At 40.2% G+C, this 21,380-nt stretch overlaps 1 protein-coding gene across 2 annotated transcripts in view; it reads left to right on the forward strand.

Moving 5' to 3' along the window:
* TTC7B (tetratricopeptide repeat domain 7B) overlaps positions 1 to 21,380 on the forward strand; it is a 180,253-nt gene that overhangs the window by 17,891 nt on the left and 140,982 nt on the right. For both annotated transcript variants that reach the window (XM_054972775.1, XM_054972774.1), the window contains exons 2-3: positions 16,136 to 16,290; positions 18,552 to 18,720. In XM_054972775.1, the coding sequence (XP_054828750.1) occupies positions 16,136 to 16,290; positions 18,552 to 18,720 (324 nt within the window). The remainder of the gene's footprint in view (positions 1 to 16,135; positions 16,291 to 18,551; positions 18,721 to 21,380) is intronic.

The following is a 21,380-nucleotide window of genomic DNA, read 5'->3' on the forward strand; positions in this document are numbered from 1 at the left end:
TCAAGTCAAATGAAATTTCTGCATGTTTTCAAATTTATGCGATCTGTACATCATTGTATTGTTTACTGAATGCTCCAGCTGTGTAATCTGCCTTGAGTCTCCATGAGAAAGGTGGACTTCAAATAAGGTAAAGAAACAAAATAAATACATAGACAAGAAAAAGAAAATGGGAGTCAGTCAAGTCGTACTTGTACTGAGTACAACTTGTCGTTTACCTTGAAGGCTTCCTGCTTCCCATGTCAGGGGAAATCCCTGTGTGAAAGCAGCCTTGGCCTGTATAGCCAGCTGAGTCTTGCCCTCACTCTTTGACAATCAGTGTTTTGAGTTTCTTTTAACATGAAATGGTATGATGTTGTGTCACCATAATGTAAAATAAATTTTAGTGCATGTTTCAGGGCATTAATTGTCTTTGTCTGCTGATAGCTTGCAGATGCCTTCATTTTATCATCCAGGATAAATAATGCTGAATATGTGAGGCTTGGGTAGAGCCAGTTACCACTTTAGCTTTTAATTCAAGGTGATATTTATCAGCACGTCTGAGGTAATGTTGGTTTGTGTTAAAAAAAAAAAGTATGAAAATAACATTGGAATGGGGGGTCATCTTGGAACCTATCCTGTTTTGATTCTTTGTGGCTGCTATTCCCCCTTCGCTTTTGTGCTGCTTTACTTGCTATTTTCTCCATTTTTCTCTCAGGCAAAAGTATTGCAGTCAACGTGATCTCACATTGGCTATAAGACAGTCAGATATGGTTGCACTGATGATATCACAAATCCATTTACGAGAGGGGACAAGAAGTATTGCCCTTACTCTGAATGGATATTACGGAGGAAGCCACACTGTGGACCTGCTGTCCGCCCATGCTCCTTCCTGAAAGTTATTGAAAGAGGAAGGCCGTTTTTATGGAGGGCGGCAGTTTTTGTCTCACTCCTAGTATTTACTGCCTGGCTCTGTTGATTCATTTATACTGTGCAGTCCACATTGTGTGTCCCTCTTCTTTAAACTAGGGCCAAGCTAGAAGTGACGAATTACACTTGAATGGCAAGTGAACAGACTCACATGTATTCCTCCCTGTTCACTTTTTCTCCACGCAATTGCGTGGAGCGCAAGTGAACAGCGCGGAATGCACGCGAGTCTGTTCACTTGCCATTCAAGTGTAATTCATCACTTCTAGCTTGGCTCTCAGTTAGCATTTTGGGTGTTCTAGTGATCTGTGAGGCTGTGCCTAGAGAAGATGGTTTCTTTGGAGAAACAGAACCAGGTCTTTTTTTTTTTTTTTTGAAAAAATTTTTATTGGGTTAGAATCCATTATTTTTTACATTACATTCAATTATCCCCAATTTTTCATTTCTAACCCCCTCCCTTTCCCCCCCTTTTATTGACTTCCAACAGCTTTCCAACCCCTTGTCCCTTTCCCCTTACTTCAATTTAATTTCTCTATCTAAAACAAATATATATTCTCCTTTATTCTAAGCAGTACATCCTTAACTATTTTTAATATTCTATGCCTAAACTGTAAGTCCTTGTTTCCATCTTGGATAAACAATTTATCCCAATTTCTATAATTCAGATATTTCTATAAACCATGTAAATCATACATTCATTTAAGTCAAACAATTTAACTTATACTCCATATATTGTTGTCTTCTTATAATAGTTCTTCAATATAATTCAATATAACTCTCATCATATAGTCAATCACTTTGACTCATCTTTAACCTTAGACATTCAGTTTGGCATTATACAGATCATACCAAAGAAAGAAAATATTATTGGTTACTCAATCCTTATATTTAAACCTTATAATTAATTATTTTCTATCAATGTTCTATTTGTTAACCTTCATATATCTATATATATATCCATCTATTAATCTAACTGCTTATAAATTCACTTTTATCTCTTCTCCCCCCCGGTAAAGTCACCCTCCTCTGCACTTTGTTATACATCAGTAGTTCTCAAACTGCCACAGTTTTCCTCCCACCTCCCATTTCTTCTCCAAATATTGTTTCAGCTTCTCCCAATCTGTGTTAAACTGCCCTGAGTCCAGATTTCTCAGTTTTCTTGTCATCTTGTCCATTTCAGCCATATACAGCAATTTGTAAATCCAATCTTCAGTGGTTGGTACTTCTTGTACTTTCCATTTTTTCGCGTACAAAAGTCTAGCCGCTGCCGTCATATAAAATATCAATGTCCGATGATGGGCTGGAATTCCCTCCATTCCCAAGTTTAGTAGCAGGAGTTCTGGGTTCTTATTAATTTGAAATTGTAAAATTTCACTCATTTCCCTTATTATTTCCGCCCAGTACTGCCTGGCTACCTCACACGACCACCACATATGGTAGAGGGAGCCCTCATGCTTCCTGCATTTCCAGCACTTATTAGAAGTGTTCAAATTCCCTAGCGCAATCTTCTTTGGTGTCATGTACCAACGATAAATCATTTTGTAAATGTTCTCTTTAATGCTAGTACATGTCGTTGTCTTCATTGTAGTCTTCCACAAGTATTCCCATGCCTCCATTGTTATTTCTTTGTTAAAATTTATAGCCCATTTCACCATTTGTGTTTTAACTGTCTCATCCTCAGTATACCATTTCAACAGTACTTGGTATACCTTGGATATTCTTTTCTTGTCCTCTTTAAGAAGGGTCTGCTCTAGTTCCGAATTCTCTATTCGTATGCCTCCCTTTGCAGAGTCCGAATTATATAAGTCTCTGATCTGTCTATACTGGAACCAATCATAATGAGGTGATAGTTCCTCTTGCGTCTTTATTCTGAGTTTAGATAGTTCAATTCTAGTTATTTCTTTATAAGTTAAACATTGTTGTTCATTATCAACAACTCTCGGGTCTATCACCTCATATGGAACTACCCACAAAGGAGTTCCTTCTTGTAAATAAATTCTGTACTTCTTCCAGATTGTATATAGACTTCTCCGTATATAATGATGCAGGAACATCGAGTTGACCTTTACTTTATCGTGCCATAGATATGCGTGCCATCCAAATATTTTTTTGTATCCCTCTAGGGCTAGTAATTTCTTGTTCTTTAATGTCATCCACTCTTTCAGCCACACTAGGCAGATTGCATCGTGATAGAGTCTCAGGTTGGGCAGTTGCATTCCGCCTCTTTCCTTTGCATCTTGTAAAACTTTCATTTTCACTCGAGGCTTCTTGCCTGCCCATACAAAATCTGATAATTTCCTCTGCCATTTTTCAAATTGTTTAGAGTCTCTGATGATTGGTATTGTCTGTAGCAAAAACATAACTCTTGGTAACACATTCATCTTAACTGCTGCAATCCTACCCAACCATGACAGATTCAGTCTATTCCATTTAATCAAGTCTCTCTCTATCTGAATCCATAGTTTTTCATAATTGTTTTTAAATAAGTCTATATTCTTTGCAGTCAGTTCAATTCCCAAATATTTCACCTTGCTTGTTACTTCACAGTCCGTTATTTCCGTTAACAATTGTTGTTTCTGCTTAGTCATGTTTTTACATAATATCTTTGACTTCTTTTTATTAATATAGAAACCTGCCAAGTCTCCAAACTCCTTAATCTTATCAATCACTTTTGGCATGTTCTCCAGTGGGTCCTCTACGATTAACATTATATCATCCGCAAATGCTCTGACCTTGTATGAATAGTCCTTAATTTTTATTCCTCGAATTTCCTCGTCTTGTCGTATTTGTATCATCAGGATCTCCAATACTAAAATGAACAACAGTGGAGACAACGGGCAACCTTGTCTTGTTCCTTTACTAATAGTCAATTTCTTAGTCAATTCATCATTCACCACAATTGCTGCAGTCTGGTCTCTGTAAATTTCCTTGATTGCTCTGATGAATCTTTCTCCCAGTTGTAGCTTTTCCATAGTGGCAAACATAAAATCCCAATTTAAATTGTCAAACGCCTTTTCAGCATCAACAAAGAAGAAACCAACCTCTTTGTCACAACGCTTGTCATAATATTCAATAGCATTAATCACTGTCCTTAAATTGTCTCTGATTTGTCTGTCTGGCAAAAAACCTGCTTGTTCCTCCTCTATGATTTCCGAGAGCCACCCCTTCAGTCTCTCCGCCAGTATCTTCGCAAAGATTTTATAGTCATTGTTAAGTAACGATATCGGTCTGTAATTTTTCACATTAGTCAAGTCTTGGCCCTCTTTTGGGATCAGTGATATGTTCGCTTCACTCCAGGTATCTGGAATCCTTTGATCCCTTAAAACTCCATTGATCACCTCTTTTAGGAATGGTGCCAGTTCATTGGCCATTGTCTTATAAAATTTAGCCGTAAGTCCATCTGGCCCTGGCGCCTTTCCTAGATTTGCAGATTGTATTGCCTTACTTATTTCCTCATCTGTTACTTCACCGTTCAGTTTATTTCTCCAAGCTTCCGAGATTTCTGGAAGTTTCATTTTCTCCAAGTATAACGCTATTGATTCTTTCTTTACTTCTTTCTTATTGTACAGCTTAGCGTAGAATTTATAAAAGGCTCTACTAATGGTAGTCTGTTCCAAATACGTTTTGTTGTCTTCACAAATTTTGTTTATTATTTTCTTTTCCTTTCTCTTCTTCAATTGCCATGCCAGGTATTTCCCAGGTTTATTTGCACCTTCAAATGCTTTCTGATTCAGTCTTTTAAGGTTCCACTCCAATTCTTTGTTACTCATTGCTGTCAGCTGTTCTTGAAGTATTTTAATTTCCTGAAATAGTTTCTTTTTCCCTGGTCTCTTTTTTAGCTGTATTTCTTTGGCTTTTATTTTCTCCTCAATCTCTTGTCTTTTTTCCTCTTTTTTCTTTCTTGCTCTGCCGTTTAAGTCCATTAGTATGCCCCTTATAACCGCCTTATAAGCATCCCAAACTTTGTCAGTTGGTACCTCTTTGTTCACATTATACTGTATGAAGAACTTTGTCTCTCTTCTCAATATCTCCATGTTCTCGTCTTCTTGTAGCAAGTCCTCATTTATTCTCCATGCTTTCCTTTTTCTCCTTTTCCCTAATTTCCACATAATTGGGTTGTGATCTGAGCCTATCATCGGCATTATTTCTACCTCCTTAGTCCATAACGCTAAGTCTTTTGAGGCCCAGATCATGTCAATTCTCGATAATGTAGAGTGCCTTGCAGAATAAAAAGTAAACTGTCTGCTTTTGGGATATTCTCTCCTCCATACATCTTCGAGAGTCTCTTGTTGAATCAACTCAAAAAAGAACTTTGGTAATAATCCTCTTTTCTTTTGTGCCGTTATTGTCTTTTTATCCAATTCCAAATCTGTCACTCCATTGAAGTCTCCAGCAAGAATTATCTGATCATATGAGAGATCGTCTAAATGCTTCTTCAAATCCTCAAAGAAGCTCTCTTTTGCACCATTAGGTGCATAGATTCCGACTACCAACACTCTCTTTAGGTTCCAAATACATTCCACTGCTACAAATCTGGCTTCCGCATCTTTCATTACAAATTTTGGCTGTAGCTCCTCTTTTACATACAACACCACTCCTCTTTTTTTCTTGCTTGAGGCCACTACAAATTCCTTGCCCAATTTTCCCAATTTTAAATATTTTACATCCTGCTTTCGAATATGAGTCTCTTGCAAACAAACAATGTCACATTTTTGTTTTAATAGCCAGTGGAAGATATTTTTCCTCTTATTCGGTGAGTTTAGTCCATTTACATTCCAAGATAATACTTTACACTCCATACTCATAATCTTGTTGGTAAGTCTTTTTCATTGTCCCTTATAAATCGCTCCATCTCCCGCTCAGATCTAATGCGCTTTTTGACACCTCCAAATTCAAAGGACACACCTTCTGGAAGCTCCCATCTGTACCTGATTTTCATGTCCTTCAACATCTGGATTAGCGTTTTGTATTTTTTCCGATCTAGCAACACTGATCTGGGTAATTCCTTCATTATGATAATTGTCTTGCCATCAATCTCCAATGGATCTTGAAACTGTTTAGTCACAATCTTCTCTTTCATGTTTCGTGTTGTAAATTGCACAATCACATCTCTTGGTACTTTCCTCTGGGTTGCAATTCTCGAATTCACGCGATATGCCACATCAAGGATAGCCACAACTTCCTCCTCCTCCTTCCCCAGGTATTCAGCTAACACCTCAGTCATCTGTTCTTGCGCTGTCTTTCCTTCTATCTCCGGCAAACCGCGAAATCTGAGCTGCTTTTCCATGTGTTTACTTTCCGCAATCGCCATCCTTCCCCTCATCAATCTCATCTCCGTTTGTTGCGTGTCTGCTAAGTTCTCCATCGCTCCTTCTTTTTTTTTTTTTTTTTGAAAAAATTTTATTGGGTTAGAACATTTTTATTTTTACATTACAATCAATTTTCCCCTAATTTTTCGTTTCTAACCCCCTCCCTTTCCCCCCCTTTTGTTGACTTCCAACAGCTTTCCCACCCTCTGGCCCTTTTCCCTTACTTCTATTAAATTCCTCTGTCTAAAACAGATATACATTCTCCATTATATTAAGCAGTGCATCATTAACTCCTTTAATTATTATACACCCAAACTATACGTCTTTAGATAAACAATTTATCCCGTTTTCCAGTTTTGAATAATTCTATATAAACCTATATATCATAAACCATAAAAATTTCCCACATTTAAATCAAACAATTTGATTTGTTCTCTATATATTACTCATTTCAACTTTTTATGGTAATTCTATATAACTCCTCAGATACTCAATCAATTTAACTCTTCTATACATTCAGTTTGGTGCATATAAATCTTGTCAAAGAAAGAAAATATTGTTAGTTAGTCAATCCTCATGTTTAAACCTTATCATTAATTATTCTCTATCAGTTGACCTATACATATCTATATATATCTCAATCAATTAATCTAACTGCTTATAAATTCACATTTCTCTTCCTCCCCCGGTAAAGTCACCCCTCTCTTTTATACTTTTATTATATTTCAGTAGTTCTCAAACTGCCACAGTTTTCCTCCCACCTCCCATTTCTTCTCCAGGTATTGTTTCAGCTTCTCCCAGTCTGTGTTGAACTGCCCTGAGTCCAGATCTCTCAGTTTTCTTGTCATCTTGTCCATTTCAGCCATATACAGCAATTTGTAGATCCAATCTTCAATAGTTGGTACTTCTTGTACTTTCCATTTCTGCGCATACAAAAGTCTAGCTGCTGCAGTCATATAAAAAATCAACGTCCTATGATGGGCTGGAATTCCCTCCATTCCCAAGTTTAGCAGCAGGAGTTCTGGGTTCTTATTTATTTGAAACTGTAAAATTTCACTCATTTCTCTTATTATTTCCCCCCAGAACTGCCTAGCTACCTCACACGACCACCACATATGATAGAGGGAGCCCTCATGTTTCTTACATTTCCAGCATTTATTAGAAGTATTCAAATTCCCTAGCGCAATCTTCTTTGGTGTCATGTACCAACGATAGATCATTTTGAAAATGTTCTCTTTAATATTAATACATGTCGTTGTCTTCATTGTAGTTTTCCACAAGTATTCCCATGCCTCCATTGTTATTTCTTTATTGAAATTTATAGCCCATTTCACCATCTGTGTTTTAACTATCTCATCCTCAGTATACCATTTCAGCAATACTTGGTATACCTTGGATATTCTTTTCTTGTCTTCTTTAAGAAGGGTCTGCTCTAGTTCCGAGTTCTCTGTTCGTATGCCCCCTTTTGCAAAGTCTGAGTTGTATAAGTCTCTAATCTGTCTATACTGAAACCAATCATAGTTAGGTGATAGTTCCTCTTGCGTCTTTATTCTAAGTTTAGATACTTCAATCTTAGTTATTTCTTTATACGTTAAACATTGTTGTTCATTATCCACAGCTCTCGGATCTATCACCTCATATGGAACCACCCACAAGGGGGTTCCTTCTTGTAAGTAAGTTCTATACTTCTTCCAGATTGTAAATAGACTTCTCCTTACAAAATGATGGAGGAACATCGAGTTGACCTTTACTTTGTCATGCCATAGGTATGCGTGCCATCCAAAAATTTTTTTATATCCCTCTAGGGCTAATAGTTTCTTATTCTTTAATGTCATCCACTCTTTTAGCCAAACTAGGCAGATTGCATCATGGTAAAGCCTCAGATTGGGCAGTTGCATTCCGCCTCTCTCCTTTGCATCTTGTAAAACTTTTACTTTCACTCGAGGCTTCTTGCCTGCCCAAACAAAATCTGATATTTTCCTCTGCCATTTTTCAAATTGTTTAGAGTCTCTGATGATTGGTATTGTCTGTAACAAAAACATTACTCTTGGTAACACATTCATCTTAACTGCTGCAATCCTGCCCAACCATGACAGGTTCAATCTATTCCATTTGATCAAGTCTCTCTCTATCTGAGTCCATAATTTTTCATAATTATTCTTGAACAAATCTATATTTTTTGCAGTCAGCTCAACTCCCAAGTATTTCACCTTACTAGTTACTTCACAATCCGTTGTTTCCATTAACAATTGTTGTTTCTGCTTAGTCATGTTTTTGCATAATATCTTTGACTTCTTTTTGTTAATGAAGAAACCTGCCAAATCTCCAAACTCCTTGATCTTGCCTATCACTTTTGGCATGTTCTCCAATGGGTCTTCTACAATTAACATTATGTCGTCTGCAAATGCTCTGACCTTATATGAGTAGTCCTTTATTTTTATTCCTCGTATTTCCTCATCTTGTCGAATTTGTATCATCAGAATCTCCAATACTAAAATGAACAACAATGGAGATAACGGGCAACCTTGTCTTGTTCCTTTACTAATCGTCAATTTTTTGGTCAATTCATCATTCACTACAATTGCTGCAGTCTGGTCTCTATAGATTTCCTTGATTGCTCTGACGAATCTTTCTCCCAGTTGTAGCTTTTCCATAGTGGCAAACATAAAATCCCAGTTTAAATTGTCAAACGCTTTTTCAGCGTCTACAAAGAAGAAACCAACCTCTTTGTCACAACGCTTGTCGTAGTATTCAATAGCATTGATCACTGTCCTTAAGTTGTCTCTTATTTGTCTGTCTGGCAAAAAGCCTGCTTGTTCCTCCTCTATGACTTCCGAGAGCCACCCCTTCAATCTCTCCGCCAATATCTTCGCAAAAATTTTATAGTCATTATTGAGTAGTGATATAGGCCTATAATTTTTCACGCTAGTCAGATCTTGGCCCTCTTTTGGGATCAATGATATATTCGCTTCGCTCCAAGTGTCTGGAATTCTTTGATCCCTAAAAACTCCGTTCATCACCTCTTTTAGGAATGGTGCCAGTTCATTGGCCATTGTCTTATAAAATTTAGCCGTAAGTCCATCTGGCCCTGGCGCCTTTCCTAGATTTGCGGATTGTATTGCCATATTTATTTCCTCATCAGTTACTTCACTGTTCAACTTATTTCTCCAAGCTTCCGAGATCTCTGGAAGTTTGGTTTTCTCCAAATATGATGCTATTGATTCTTTGTTTACTTCTTTTTTATTATACAGCTTAGCGTAAAATTTATAAAAGGCTCTGCTAATGGTAGTCTGCTCCAAATACGTTTTGTTTTCTTCACAAATTTTATTTATTATTTTCTTTTCCCTTTTCTTCTTTAATTGCCATGCCAAATATTTCCCAGGTTTATTAGCACCCTCAAAAGCTTTTTGATTCAGTCTTTTAAGGTTCCACTCCAATTCTTTGTTACTCATTGCTGTTAACTGTTCTTGAAGAATTTTGATTTCCTGATGTATTTTCTTTTTCCCTGGTCTCTTTTTTAACTGTACTTCTTTGGCCTTTATTTTCTCCTCAATCTCTTGTCTTTTCTCCTCTTTCTTTTTCCTTGCTCTACCATTTAAGTCCATTAGTATGCCCCTTACAACCGCCTTGTACGCGTCCCAAACTTTACTGGTTGGTACTTCTTTATTCACGTTGTATTGTATAAAAAACTTAGTCTCTCTTCTCAGTGTTTCCATATTCTCACTTTCCTGTAACAGGTCCTCATTTATTCTCCAGGCTTTCCTTTTTCTCCTTTTTCCAAATTTCCACATAATTGGGTTGTGATCTGAGCCTACCATCGGCATTATTTCTACCTCCTTAGTCCATAGCGCTAAGTCCTTTGAGGCCCAGATCATATCAATTCTTGATAATGTAAGATGCCTTGCAGAATAAAAAGTAAACTGTTTGGTTTTAGGATATTCTCTCCTCCATACGTCTTCGAGAGTCTCTTGTTGAATCAACTCAAAAAAAAGCTTTGGCAATAGTCCTCTTTTCTTTTGTGCTTTTGTAGTCTTTTTGTCTAATTCCAAATCTGTCACTCCATTGAAATCTCCAGCAAGAATTATCTGGTCATATACAAGATCGTCTAGGTGCTTCCTTAAGTCCTCAAAGAAGCTTTCCTTTGCACCGTTAGGTGCATAAAGTCCGACTACCAACACTCTCTTTAAGTTCCAATTACATTCCACTGCTACAAATCTAGCTTCCACATCTCTCATAACAAATTTTGGCTGCAGCTCCTCTTTTATATACAACACCACTCCTCTTTTTTTCTTGTTGGAAGCCGCTACAAATTCTTTGCCCAATTTTCCAGATTTTAAATATTTTACATCCTGTTTTCTAATGTGGGTCTCCTGCAAACAAACAATATCACATTTTTGTTTTAGTAGCCAATGAAAAATATTTTTTCTCTTATTCGGTGAGTTTAGTCCATTTATATTCCAAGATAATACTTTACACTCCATATTCATGGTTTTGTTGGTAAGTCTTTTTCATTGTCCTTGATAAATCTCTCCATCTCCCGCTCAGATCTGATACGTTTTTTTGCCCCTCCAAACTCAAAGGACACTCCTTCCGGTAACTCCCATCTATATCTGATATTCATGTCCTTCAAAGTCTGAATTAGCACTCTATATTTTTTCCTGTCCAATAACACTGATCTGGGCAGTTCCTTCATTATAATAATCGTCTTGCCATCAATCTCCAATGGATCTTGAAATTGTTTGGTCACAATCCTCTCTTTCATATTTCTAGTTGTAAACTGCACAATCACATCCCTTGGTAGTTTCCTCTGGGTTGCAATTCTCGAGTTCACACGATACGCCACATCTAGGATAGCCACAATTTCCTCCTCCTCCTTCCCCAGGTAATCAGCCAACACCTCAGTCATCTGTTCTTGCGCTGACTTCCCTTCCACTTCTGGCAGACCACGAAAACGAAGCTGCTTCTCCATGTGTTTAGTTTCTGCAACTGACATCCTCCCCTTCACCAGCCTCATCTCTGTTTGTTGCGTGTCTATTAAATTCTCCATCGCGTCTTCTACTGTTTTAACTCTCTGCTGCGTTCCTTGTAATTCACTGCTAATCGTTTCCACACCTTTTTTCACTTCTGACAGCTCCGACTTTACTGTCTGTGTAACTTCCTTGACCTCTTTAATAAGCTCCAATTTCGTGTCCTTAAGTTCTTTCATCATGTCTATAAGTTTTTTGTCCAAATTTTCTATTGCCGATTGCCACTCTTTTTTCGACATCGTGGGGCTTGCTTTAGCTCGCTCCCACGAATCTGCTCTCTTCCTCAGCTCCGTGGCGTATAATTAAACGTTTTCCTTTTTTTTTAAATGTCCCAATCTTTGCCAAAATTAATTTTTTATATCCAAAATGTCGGGCGTCTTTTCTCTATGGTTTCTCTATGTTATTATAATCCAAGATGGCCTACTTCCTCTTCCGCTGAAGCCACGACCCTTCCACTTTCAAAGATGGCGATTCCCCACTTCCTGTCCTTTGGCAAGGGCCGCTTCCCTCCAGCCACTCTATTGTTGTTACGCACTTCCTGTCTCCCGTCTTCCCACAGCAGGTCTCGCGATGGTGTCTTTTTCCCACAGCTCCAAAACCACAGGTATTCAAAACAATAGTCCGATTTTTGTAATAACTTCTTTAAACTTAGTCTCTTTTAAAATACAACTCCTGCCGAGTCTTCACCTCCTTTTCGCTAGTCTGTTGCAGTTTAAAAGTCTACTTTCTTTCCTCTCTGTTTTTGTCAATCTGTCCCGTTTCAAGAGATAGCGATCTTTACCTTCTCTCCAGCTTTCTCGGGTTGTAATCGCTGTTTCGATCTTAAATTCTCCTCTCGACTTCCCTCCCCGATCGAAGCTTGGGTATGTAGGTCTTATGCCAGCCGAATTGGCCCCAAAATTGCCGCAGAGATTATAGCCGACCCGTCGCAAGGTGGGACCTCAAGGATCGGGGGGGAGACTCCTTGTGTAGAGCCCCCCCTCGTCCGAGATCTAACTCACCCTAGGGTCTTGAGCGTTCTTTGCCTGCTCCCCGCCTGAGAGCAGTCGGCCGCGGGTTATTTTCACCCCTCCGGCCGGTTTAAAACGGCAATCCGGTCAGCTCCACAAATGGAGCTGCGTTAGACCTCCATGAATCCCAAACCGGAAGTCCTCCATCGCTCCTTCTACTGTTTTAACTCTCTGCTGCGTCCCTTGTAGTTCGTTTTGTATTGTTTCCATACCTTTCTTCACCTCTGACAGCTCCGATTTTACTTCTGACAGCTCCGATTTTACTGTCTGTTTAACCTCTTTAATCAGCTCCAATTTCATGTCTTTAAATTCCTTAATCACCTCTAAAAGTTTTTTGTCCAGGTTTTCTATTGCCGATTGCCACTCTTTTTTCGACATCGTGGGGCTTGCTTTAGCTCGCTCCCACGAGTCCGCTCTCTTCCTTAACTCCGTGGCGTTGAATTTGGTACCTTTTTTATTTCAAATGTCCCGGTCTTCTTGCGTAAATTAATTTTAAAAGGTCCAAAATGTCGGGCGTCTTTTCTCTATGGTCTCTCTATGATTTTGTAATCCAAGATGGCCTACTTCCTTTTCCGCTGAGGCCGCGACCCTTCCCCTCTCAAAGATGGCGATTCCCTTCTTCCTGCCCTCCAGCAAGGGCCGCTTCTCTCCAGCCACTCTATTGTTGTTACGCACTTCCTGTCTCCCGTCTTCCCACAGCAGATCTCGCGATGGTGTCTTTTTCTCACAGCTCCAAAACCACAGGTATTCAAAACAATAGTCCAGTTTCTTTAATAACTTCTTTAAACTTAGTCTCTTTTCAAATACAACTCCTGCCGAGTCTTCCCCTCCTTTTCACTAGTCTGTTGCAGTTTAAAAATCTACTTTTTTCCTCTCTCTTTTTATCAATCTGTCCCGTATCGGAAGATAGTGATCTTTACCTTCCCTTCACTTTTCTCGGGTTGTAATCGCTGTTTCGATTTTAAGTTCTCCTCTCCACTTCTTCTCCCAATCGAAGCTTGGGTATGTAGGTCTTATGCCAGCCGAATTGGCCCCAAAACTGCCGCAGAGATTTTAGCCGACCCGTCGCAGGGTGGGACCTCAAGGATCGGGAGGGGGCCCGTTGCGCAGAGCCCCCCCTCGTCCGAGATCAACGCGCCCTAGGGTCTCGAGCGTTCTTTGCCTGCTCTCCGCCTGAGAGCAGTCGGCCGCGGGCTATTTTCACCCCGCCGGCCGCTTAAAACGGCAGTCCGGTCAGCTCCGCAACTGGAGCTGCTTCAGACCTCCATAGATCCCAAACCGGAAGTCAGAACCAGGTCTTGATCATGATGCCAAGAAGGAGCAGAGCTTCCGTCCAGGGGAAAAGCTTGTTCACTTCCTTTTCCTGGTTCCTCGTTGCAGCTGCTTCCCTGGCCTGCTAAAATTTAGAGGAGATTGATTAGATCAGTTTACAAGCAGCTTCTGTTGTAGAAACTCCATTCCTAAGGGGAAACTTCATGCTGGATTTTAAGGGCTGCATGTGCTCATATATAGGAATGGTGCACTTTTTAAAAAAAAACCTTTAAAATTATGCCCCAAACATGCAGGGATTTGGGACTAGGGGAGTCGATGTATTTTTCATAAATTTTATCCAGTAACAAGCATATTGCAGCAGCTTTGGTCATGTTTCTGAAGGCTTCTTCCAGCTTTCTGGTGGGTTACAAAACAGGTTTGACCGGAGGCCATGATGGGTTACATAAAAGAAATGCTCTTATCTTGGGCACAGACAGCTGAATCATTCTGCTTCCAAGATTCTGAAAATGTACTGTCTGTACATTGCCTAGGAAAGAGACCTCTTTAAATATAATAACAGTGTTTTAGAGTCCTTGTCAAGGCAAATCATTGTCTTTGATCTTGAAATGAAGATGGTGCCTCAAACGATTTAAGGGCCAAACTTATCTTTATGACATGGCTGCATGTAACCTTTGCTGGAAGACAGCTGCTCCCTTGCTAAGCATCCTTGGGAAGGGATGATTTGCAGCAGAGAAGGGTTGGAATGGGAGGGGATACCCTTAACTTACTCAGTTCTTGCCAGTCTTTTCCCCATTACCCCCTTTACCCTGTTTGTTTTTGTCCCTGCATATTTCCAGACTTTGCATGGTAAACATAGTTGTGCAACTTTGAGGGGGGCAGAGAAATTGGATGGCAAACAAAGGGTTAAGCTTCCCTGTTGAAAAGTCTTTGCAAGACAAATCAGCACGTACTAAAATTACTTGATGCTGGGCTGTAACATTTAATTTTATCCCAAGTGCCATGGATATCAGAGTGGCTCAATGCCGCGAGTACCCTTAATTTACCAGCAGGTTTTTATCACATTCCGAACATTACATGAGGTTCTCCATTCATACCTTTTAGCTAAAAATGTCTAGATTTCAAATTTGGGCAAAGTAATTATTAGAAATAATAAATACTCTTCTTGGTCCAGAGAGAGAAATAAGGGGCAATCATCAAATGGAAGAATGTTACTTGCCTCATCGTTCCAGAAATACACAAACAGCCATTCCGTTACTTCAGTAATTGTTGCACAGCAAAATATCTCTGGGCTATGATGGGAACACTTAACAAGAGATAGATTTACAACTTTGTTTACCCACAAGTTAGACGGGAGTGTGCTGAAAGTGCCTCTCCCAGATTCCTAGCAAGCAGACATAGGCATAGATCTTCTTGATATTACAGTTTTCATTAAGGGAACATTCATATGGTAGCCTGGAGCATTTGAAGTGTCTGTCAAGTTAAAGATGGTTAATTAAAATGACATGCTGGGTGATGGTTGCATCAGTCAGTCAAAATCAGTCCTGAATATTTTTCCTTTCTTTCTAAGATTTTGTAACTTTTATATCAGGTATCCTTCATTAATTAATAACACTAGTGGCACAGAATGCAGCTGTAAAATTACTTAACCAGCACATAACTGTGTGTGCATTATTTTTACACCTCCGCATCCCGGGTACAAACATGTGTAATGAGTGTATAAGCTGTGGCCGTTGCTGGTTTCTCACCTTGGTGTGGTACAGTGCTGCATTGCCCTCTGCTGGGACAACCCGCAACAGTTTAACTTGGAATGGGAGAAGGATGTGGGCATCGTTTGGCTTGAGTTGGCAGGTGAAGTGGGGGCTGCCTATCCCACAAGCACGTGTTTGCAAGCGTGGCTGTCAGGTTCAAGCAAGAAGGGCAGTGGCCCAAGAGCTCTTTCAGAGCAGCAACAGCCAGGGGCAGGAATCACGAGTTGACCAGAAGCAGTTATTGCTGTTCTAAAAGAGCTGTCACTGTTACATGTGTCTACATGTAAGGAGTATTGGGGGGGGGGTCTTTGAGTGAAAAAGATACCGCTCTGTTCAAAGAAACATTTTTCTGCCTTCTGTGGAAATGTATGCTGTTCTAACTGCTGAAAATCATCCTGCGTGTATGTGTTCAAGTACGAATACCCAACTTTTCTCCCTGTAAGGGGACTCAAAGTGTCATACAAAAGAAATGCAGAAGCACAGCCCAGACAGACAAAAATGTATACACTGTGATGTCTCAACATCTGGGGATGGTTCTGGTTTCAGTATTTTCGCTCACTCCGGGCCACAGGTGACAAACTACAGGCTCGTGGTAAAGGCAAATACTTCTGGCCATGCTCAGGACTAAATACCTGCAACAGAGGAGGAACATAAGCACAGCCTGTATCTTCACCTGGCCAGGCGTTCTGGCCCTCCCGTCTTACAGCACTGAGCTTTTGCTGAGGTGAGGGGCGGAGGGTTAACTACCATTCTATCAATAAATCGTTCACTTGTAGTACAGTTAACTTTTTGGAGGGTATAATCTTATGTACCTTCTGTACCATGTGCAAACTGTCTACTTAAAATGATTTTCTTTGTTTTAATAGATGACATGGCAGAACTCCTCCTTGGAGAATCCAAGCTTGAACTTTTTCTGAAGGAAAACCCTCTTAAGCAGGGTGCTAGTCCCTGCGGTCCCCGGCCAAAGTTAATTGAAGTCAGGAAGCATCTCACCGCAGCACTTGACCGAGGAAATCTAAAGGTAGTTGCTTCTTTTAAAGAAACAGCTGGAGATCAATGGTTCCTTTAGAATTTGAATAAATATGTGGTTTTGGTTTCAAAGGTCCTCCTCCGCTGTTGGAAGGCACTTTCTCCATCAGGAGGGGGAAAGTTTTGCTGATTCTTTCCTGCCTTTGCAGACCTTTACTTTGCCCCCCCCCCAGGTTGTTCCCGAGGGGCCCTATCCCCAGTGGGCATGGTTTTAGGGAGCTCAGTGGCTGCACAAGGAGGGGAGGAGAGAAAAAGTTCTGTCCGTGGAACTCAGCTGAACTCTAGGAGTTCAGTCCCCCCCCCCATTCCTGTGTTGAACTCTGGAATGAAATATGAAATATGTAAAAAGAAATAAGATTTCATCCTGCTTTCCAAATATTTTCAGCCGCTGTTTGGTCTTCATTTGTTCATGTATTAAGCTGCATTATGGAAAGTATTTTTTTTATTTTTATTTTATTTCCTTCTTAATTTAAAGCATTTATTAGCTGCTTTTCTACCATGCAGAAATTCAGGGCAGCTTACAAGATGAATAGAATAACAATACTAAAAATATACAACCCCCCCACGAATTTTAAAAACTCGGTTTAAAACTGCCACTCACTAGAGAAAACCAAGTTAATTGAAAGCATTCCTAAAAAGCTACCTGATTGCTAGTTTGCAACATTAAAATTGCCTCCCAGTATTCTGTCATGCTCTCGTATGGCCAAGAAACAGAATTCATCCTGGGCTCTGCAGAAAAAAAGCAGGCTTTAACTAGGGGTAGTTGTTAACTAGGGCTAGGGAACAGATTTAGTTTCTACCCTGAGAGTGGGCCCCTTTATCTCTTCCAGAAATGGATAGTGAGGGACAAGCTTCCCACACTCAGCAGCTTATTTATTTCACCCCACATTTCTTCCAAGAAAGTCAGAACGGTTATGTAATTTTTCCTTTCCTCTATGTTCTCAGAAGGACTCAGTGACATAGATTAGGCTGAGAAAAGGATCAGTGTGCTTCATAACTGAACAGTGTTGAAGCAGAGTTTCCTCTGCTCCAGTCTGGTGCTCTGCCTATTATGTCACACTGGCTGTTTCAGCACTGGTGTTCATGGGAAGTTGTCTTGTGTATCCATTAGAAAGAATAGGGGCATTTTCTCTCCCCCTCCCCCCTTCCCTCAATACAATTTCCAGGGCACATAGCAGCAGTGCAAAAAAAAAAAAAAGCCCTCCCTTAAGTTGTGCAACTTTGGAAGGAACTCTAGCTCTCTTTGTGCATCCCAAGTCACACCAGTGCCAATTCTCCCCTGAGAATGTTCCAACCCAGGCTGTTCCCCCTGAACAGCTTTACAGCAGCCCATCAACAAACCAGCACCCAACATATCAAACCGTACGAAACTAACATAATACCTAGCTCATAATACTTAAAAGGATGGTACAAGCTGGAAAACCCTTTTATGTTGCCCCTGTGAGGTTGATCCTTCACCTGCAGATGGCATTAGGAAAATACCCTTTCCCTGGAAGTGGTGGTGCAAGTGAAAATGTATGAAACTTCCTTAAATGGAGTTACGGTCAGTATTGTCTACTCAGCTTGGCGGCGCCTCTCCATAGCATCTTCCACATCATCTGCTGACTGATACTAATAACTTTAGATGCTGGGAATAGAACCTGGACCTTCTGAGTGTGAAGCAAATGCTCTACCACTGAGCCATGGCCCGTCTCTGACAGCATCTGGATGTGTCTGTCTCCCATGGACATCTGTATGTCTCTGACCTTTCCTCATATGTCCAAACCATATGCCTTTTATAGCTTCTGGCTCCCTCTTCCTGGCAGGCGTTGGTGGCTGATGTTAAAGACTTTCCTAATAGTGCTCTGATGCTATTCCTGCTGCTTTGCTCCTTGGGTGGTGATTAGAATTTTTTTTAAATTTTTTTTTAAAGTTATTCCTTGGGAACAACAACTATTGATTTCATTCTCTCTATATTCTTTCTTTATATTTTTATTTCTGTTATGCTATTTTTTCAGCTGTATTTTTTGCTCAGGGTATTTGTTTTTAATTGTGGCTGCATGTATAAAAATTACAGAAGGATATTCAGTAAGTTTCCTGGTTTCCCTTATCTCCATTCATCCTTCTTGTAGCACAAAACTCTCTGCCATTTCTGATCTGATAACGACATAGTTTTGTAAAGTGTTAAATAGAGGTTTGAGTGATCAAGCTATGCACAAACGCAGGCAGTAACTTGTGCGTTCATATAAAATATCTGCAATTTTTCTTTTCTAGCCAGAGTTCTTACAAGAAGCCAATTTAGTGATGGCCAAATTAAATTATGTGGAAGGAGATTACAAAGAAGCTGTTAACACCTACGCAAGAGTGGGCCTTGACGACTTGCAGCTTGTTGCTGTGCCTCCTTATCGGCTGAGAGTGATTGCTGAAGCATATGCTACCAAAGGTAAGAGGGCTTTCATTGCATTTGCAGGTTTTTCCCCTCCCGTCAGATGGAAGGTATTACCTTGCTGACCAAACTGAAGCGTGTTCCCATTATAATTCTGTTAACATTGTAGAAGTGTTGCAATTTATGTATTTGCTTTGTTTATACCCCACCTTTCCCCCCTGTGGGGTTCTGAAACAGCTTACATAGTTCTCCTGTGAGGTAGGGTAGGCTGAGTGTGGTGTGCTGGCCAAAGATCAACCAGCAAGCTTCCATGGCAAAGTGGGGATTCAAACCTGGGGCTCTTGTGGTTATTGTACCATTGCTATCTTTCCAGCAGAGTGAAGATTCAAGCCTGGGTCTCTCAGATCCACTACACAACACTGGCTTAAGGCCTTGGAACAATCAGAGATAGGGAAATATCCTAGCTTGGGTTAATACATGCACATATATATTTGCTTACTAGATATTTGTACCATTTTCTGTTTTATCTTCATTCTGTCTCTTTGCCAAAAAACACCCCCGTTGGTTACTATGATCAAGGAAGCTCAAATTGTGCAAAATATTGATCAAGGCAAGTGGTGTACAAAGTTATGTGAGATCACCCCTTTCACTTTTGTGAACTAGGAAACTGCAACTGGTGATTTTCCAGCTCAACAAAGAAGAGTGACAATCTCATATGATTTGGTGGCTCTGGTGCTTTACTACTTATACAAGGGAATTGATGATGTGCGTAGTTCTTTGGCTCAAGTCTTTCCATCAGTAATTTATAAACTCTCCAGAAATCATTTTTGTTGAGCTTTGTATCTAAATTGGTTTGAGTGCTAAATCCTTCTGAAATATTTCAGAATTTTCCTTGTTCATTATTTTGAAGAGCTTGAGGATTATGTGCTTATTGCTGCTTATTTCTATAATGCGCAGTCATAATCGTAGCTCTGCAAATTTATGGTGCGTGTGGTAAAGATGGGCTTCGGTTGCACATTTTGGTCCTTTATGTTTCTATTTTAGATTGGCTAGACAATCTAATCCTGCAAACAAATCGCATGGTTTTGTTGTATGCCCAAGAAAAAGCATTGAAACTGAGACCACGTATTATGTGCTGTTAGGACCAGCTGAAATATCAGATTAGATGGCTTCAGGGTTCCTAGAACTCTTCTTCGTGCTGGGTGTTAAAAAAAGAAGGGGAGAAAAGGGTGAACAGGCAAGGTCCTCCTACATCATGTGCAGAATGTGCTGTAGACTTGGGGTCTCACCACACAAGACAAAATACAGTTGATTTACACGGGTAATTCAAGTGTATTTTGTAATTCGAGAGTATTTGAGTGTAATTCAAGCAGGGCTCATTTTGAGGGGGAACACGCAGGAATGTAGTTCTGGCAGTTCCTCAAAGAGGTCACATGTCAGGTGGCCCCGCCCACCTGACTCGGTCATTTTGGGCCTGTTTCGGCCTGGATTGGAGCCGAAACAGCTCGAATCGGGCCTCTGATGGGTGGTGGATCACTCTCCCACTCTCCCGATTCTGACCATTTTAGGCCCCTTTTCAGCCATTTTCAGCCCCTTTTTGCCATTTTGGGCCCAATTTCGGCCCTGAGTGGCCAGAATTGGGTCCAAAACAGCCAGGATAGGTGATGTCAGAGGGTGTGGCATACGCAAATCGGTTATGCTAATGACACATTTCTGGTGATGGCAAGGGGTGTGGCATATGCTAATGAGTTATGCTAATAAGCTATGTTAATGAGTTCCTCCAGCTGTTTTTCTGCGAAATGACCCCTGAATTCAAGTGTAATTCAAGTATTTTGTCTCATGTGGTTTGACCCTTGGTTAGATTAAATGTTGCTGGGTGAAGCCTTCTGGAAAGAAGAACATAAAAATCAGTATGTGGTTGATGGAATGTTTCTGTAGCACCAAATGGTACACGAAAGCCCCTTACAAAGGCCAAAATGGAGGGAACATTTTTATCGTTTCCAGGCTTCCCTGTAACTCAGAGATCTCTAACAGAGAGCTTATGAGCTCCCTGGTAGCTTACCGGCTTTGCAGAATAGCTCATGCATCCCCTAGAAGACCTAGGAAAAGGTTATTAAAAAGGTCTGCTTCAGGCTTCTTCTTCCTCTTCTTTTCAAAAAGCTTTTATTTTACAGGATTTTCCTCCATTTTACTTAGCAGATAGCTTTATTTCCGGTGCTGTTCCTAGTCTGTGTTCCATTTCTAGGACAAAACAAAACTGGTAACGTGTGAGGAGGTGGGGAATAGCCTGTAATATTTTTCATTACTCAGAAGTAGCTCTCATTAAATGAAAATTGGATGGCCCTTGCAGTATCCCATCTCTACCAGACACACTGATGACTGATGCCACGTATGATGATTTTATGGAATATACCTTGATGTTCCCCTTTCCAAAAGTATCAGGCATTTCCCCCTGTTATCTTTGTGATGCATTCTGCACAGTACATGTAAGGTAAACAAGAACAGAAAAAAGTCTTTCCAATATTTACCTGTGAAATTGTGCAATGTTGGTAAAGTTTCCATAGGTGGCGCTGTCACCTCAAAGTCAAGATGTTTTCAGCGCCATGCATGCATCGCATGAAAGCTGGGTCTGTATTTTTTTGAGAGTGCAGCAGTTTGTGTGCATTGGCATAGAGGATTTTTTATGCCCAGTTGCCTTCTCTAGCGTTTGGAATAGC

This window comes from Eublepharis macularius, chromosome 2 (genome assembly GCF_028583425.1).
Source record: "Eublepharis macularius isolate TG4126 chromosome 2, MPM_Emac_v1.0, whole genome shotgun sequence".
Classification (NCBI taxonomy): domain Eukaryota; kingdom Metazoa; phylum Chordata; class Lepidosauria; order Squamata; family Eublepharidae; genus Eublepharis; species Eublepharis macularius.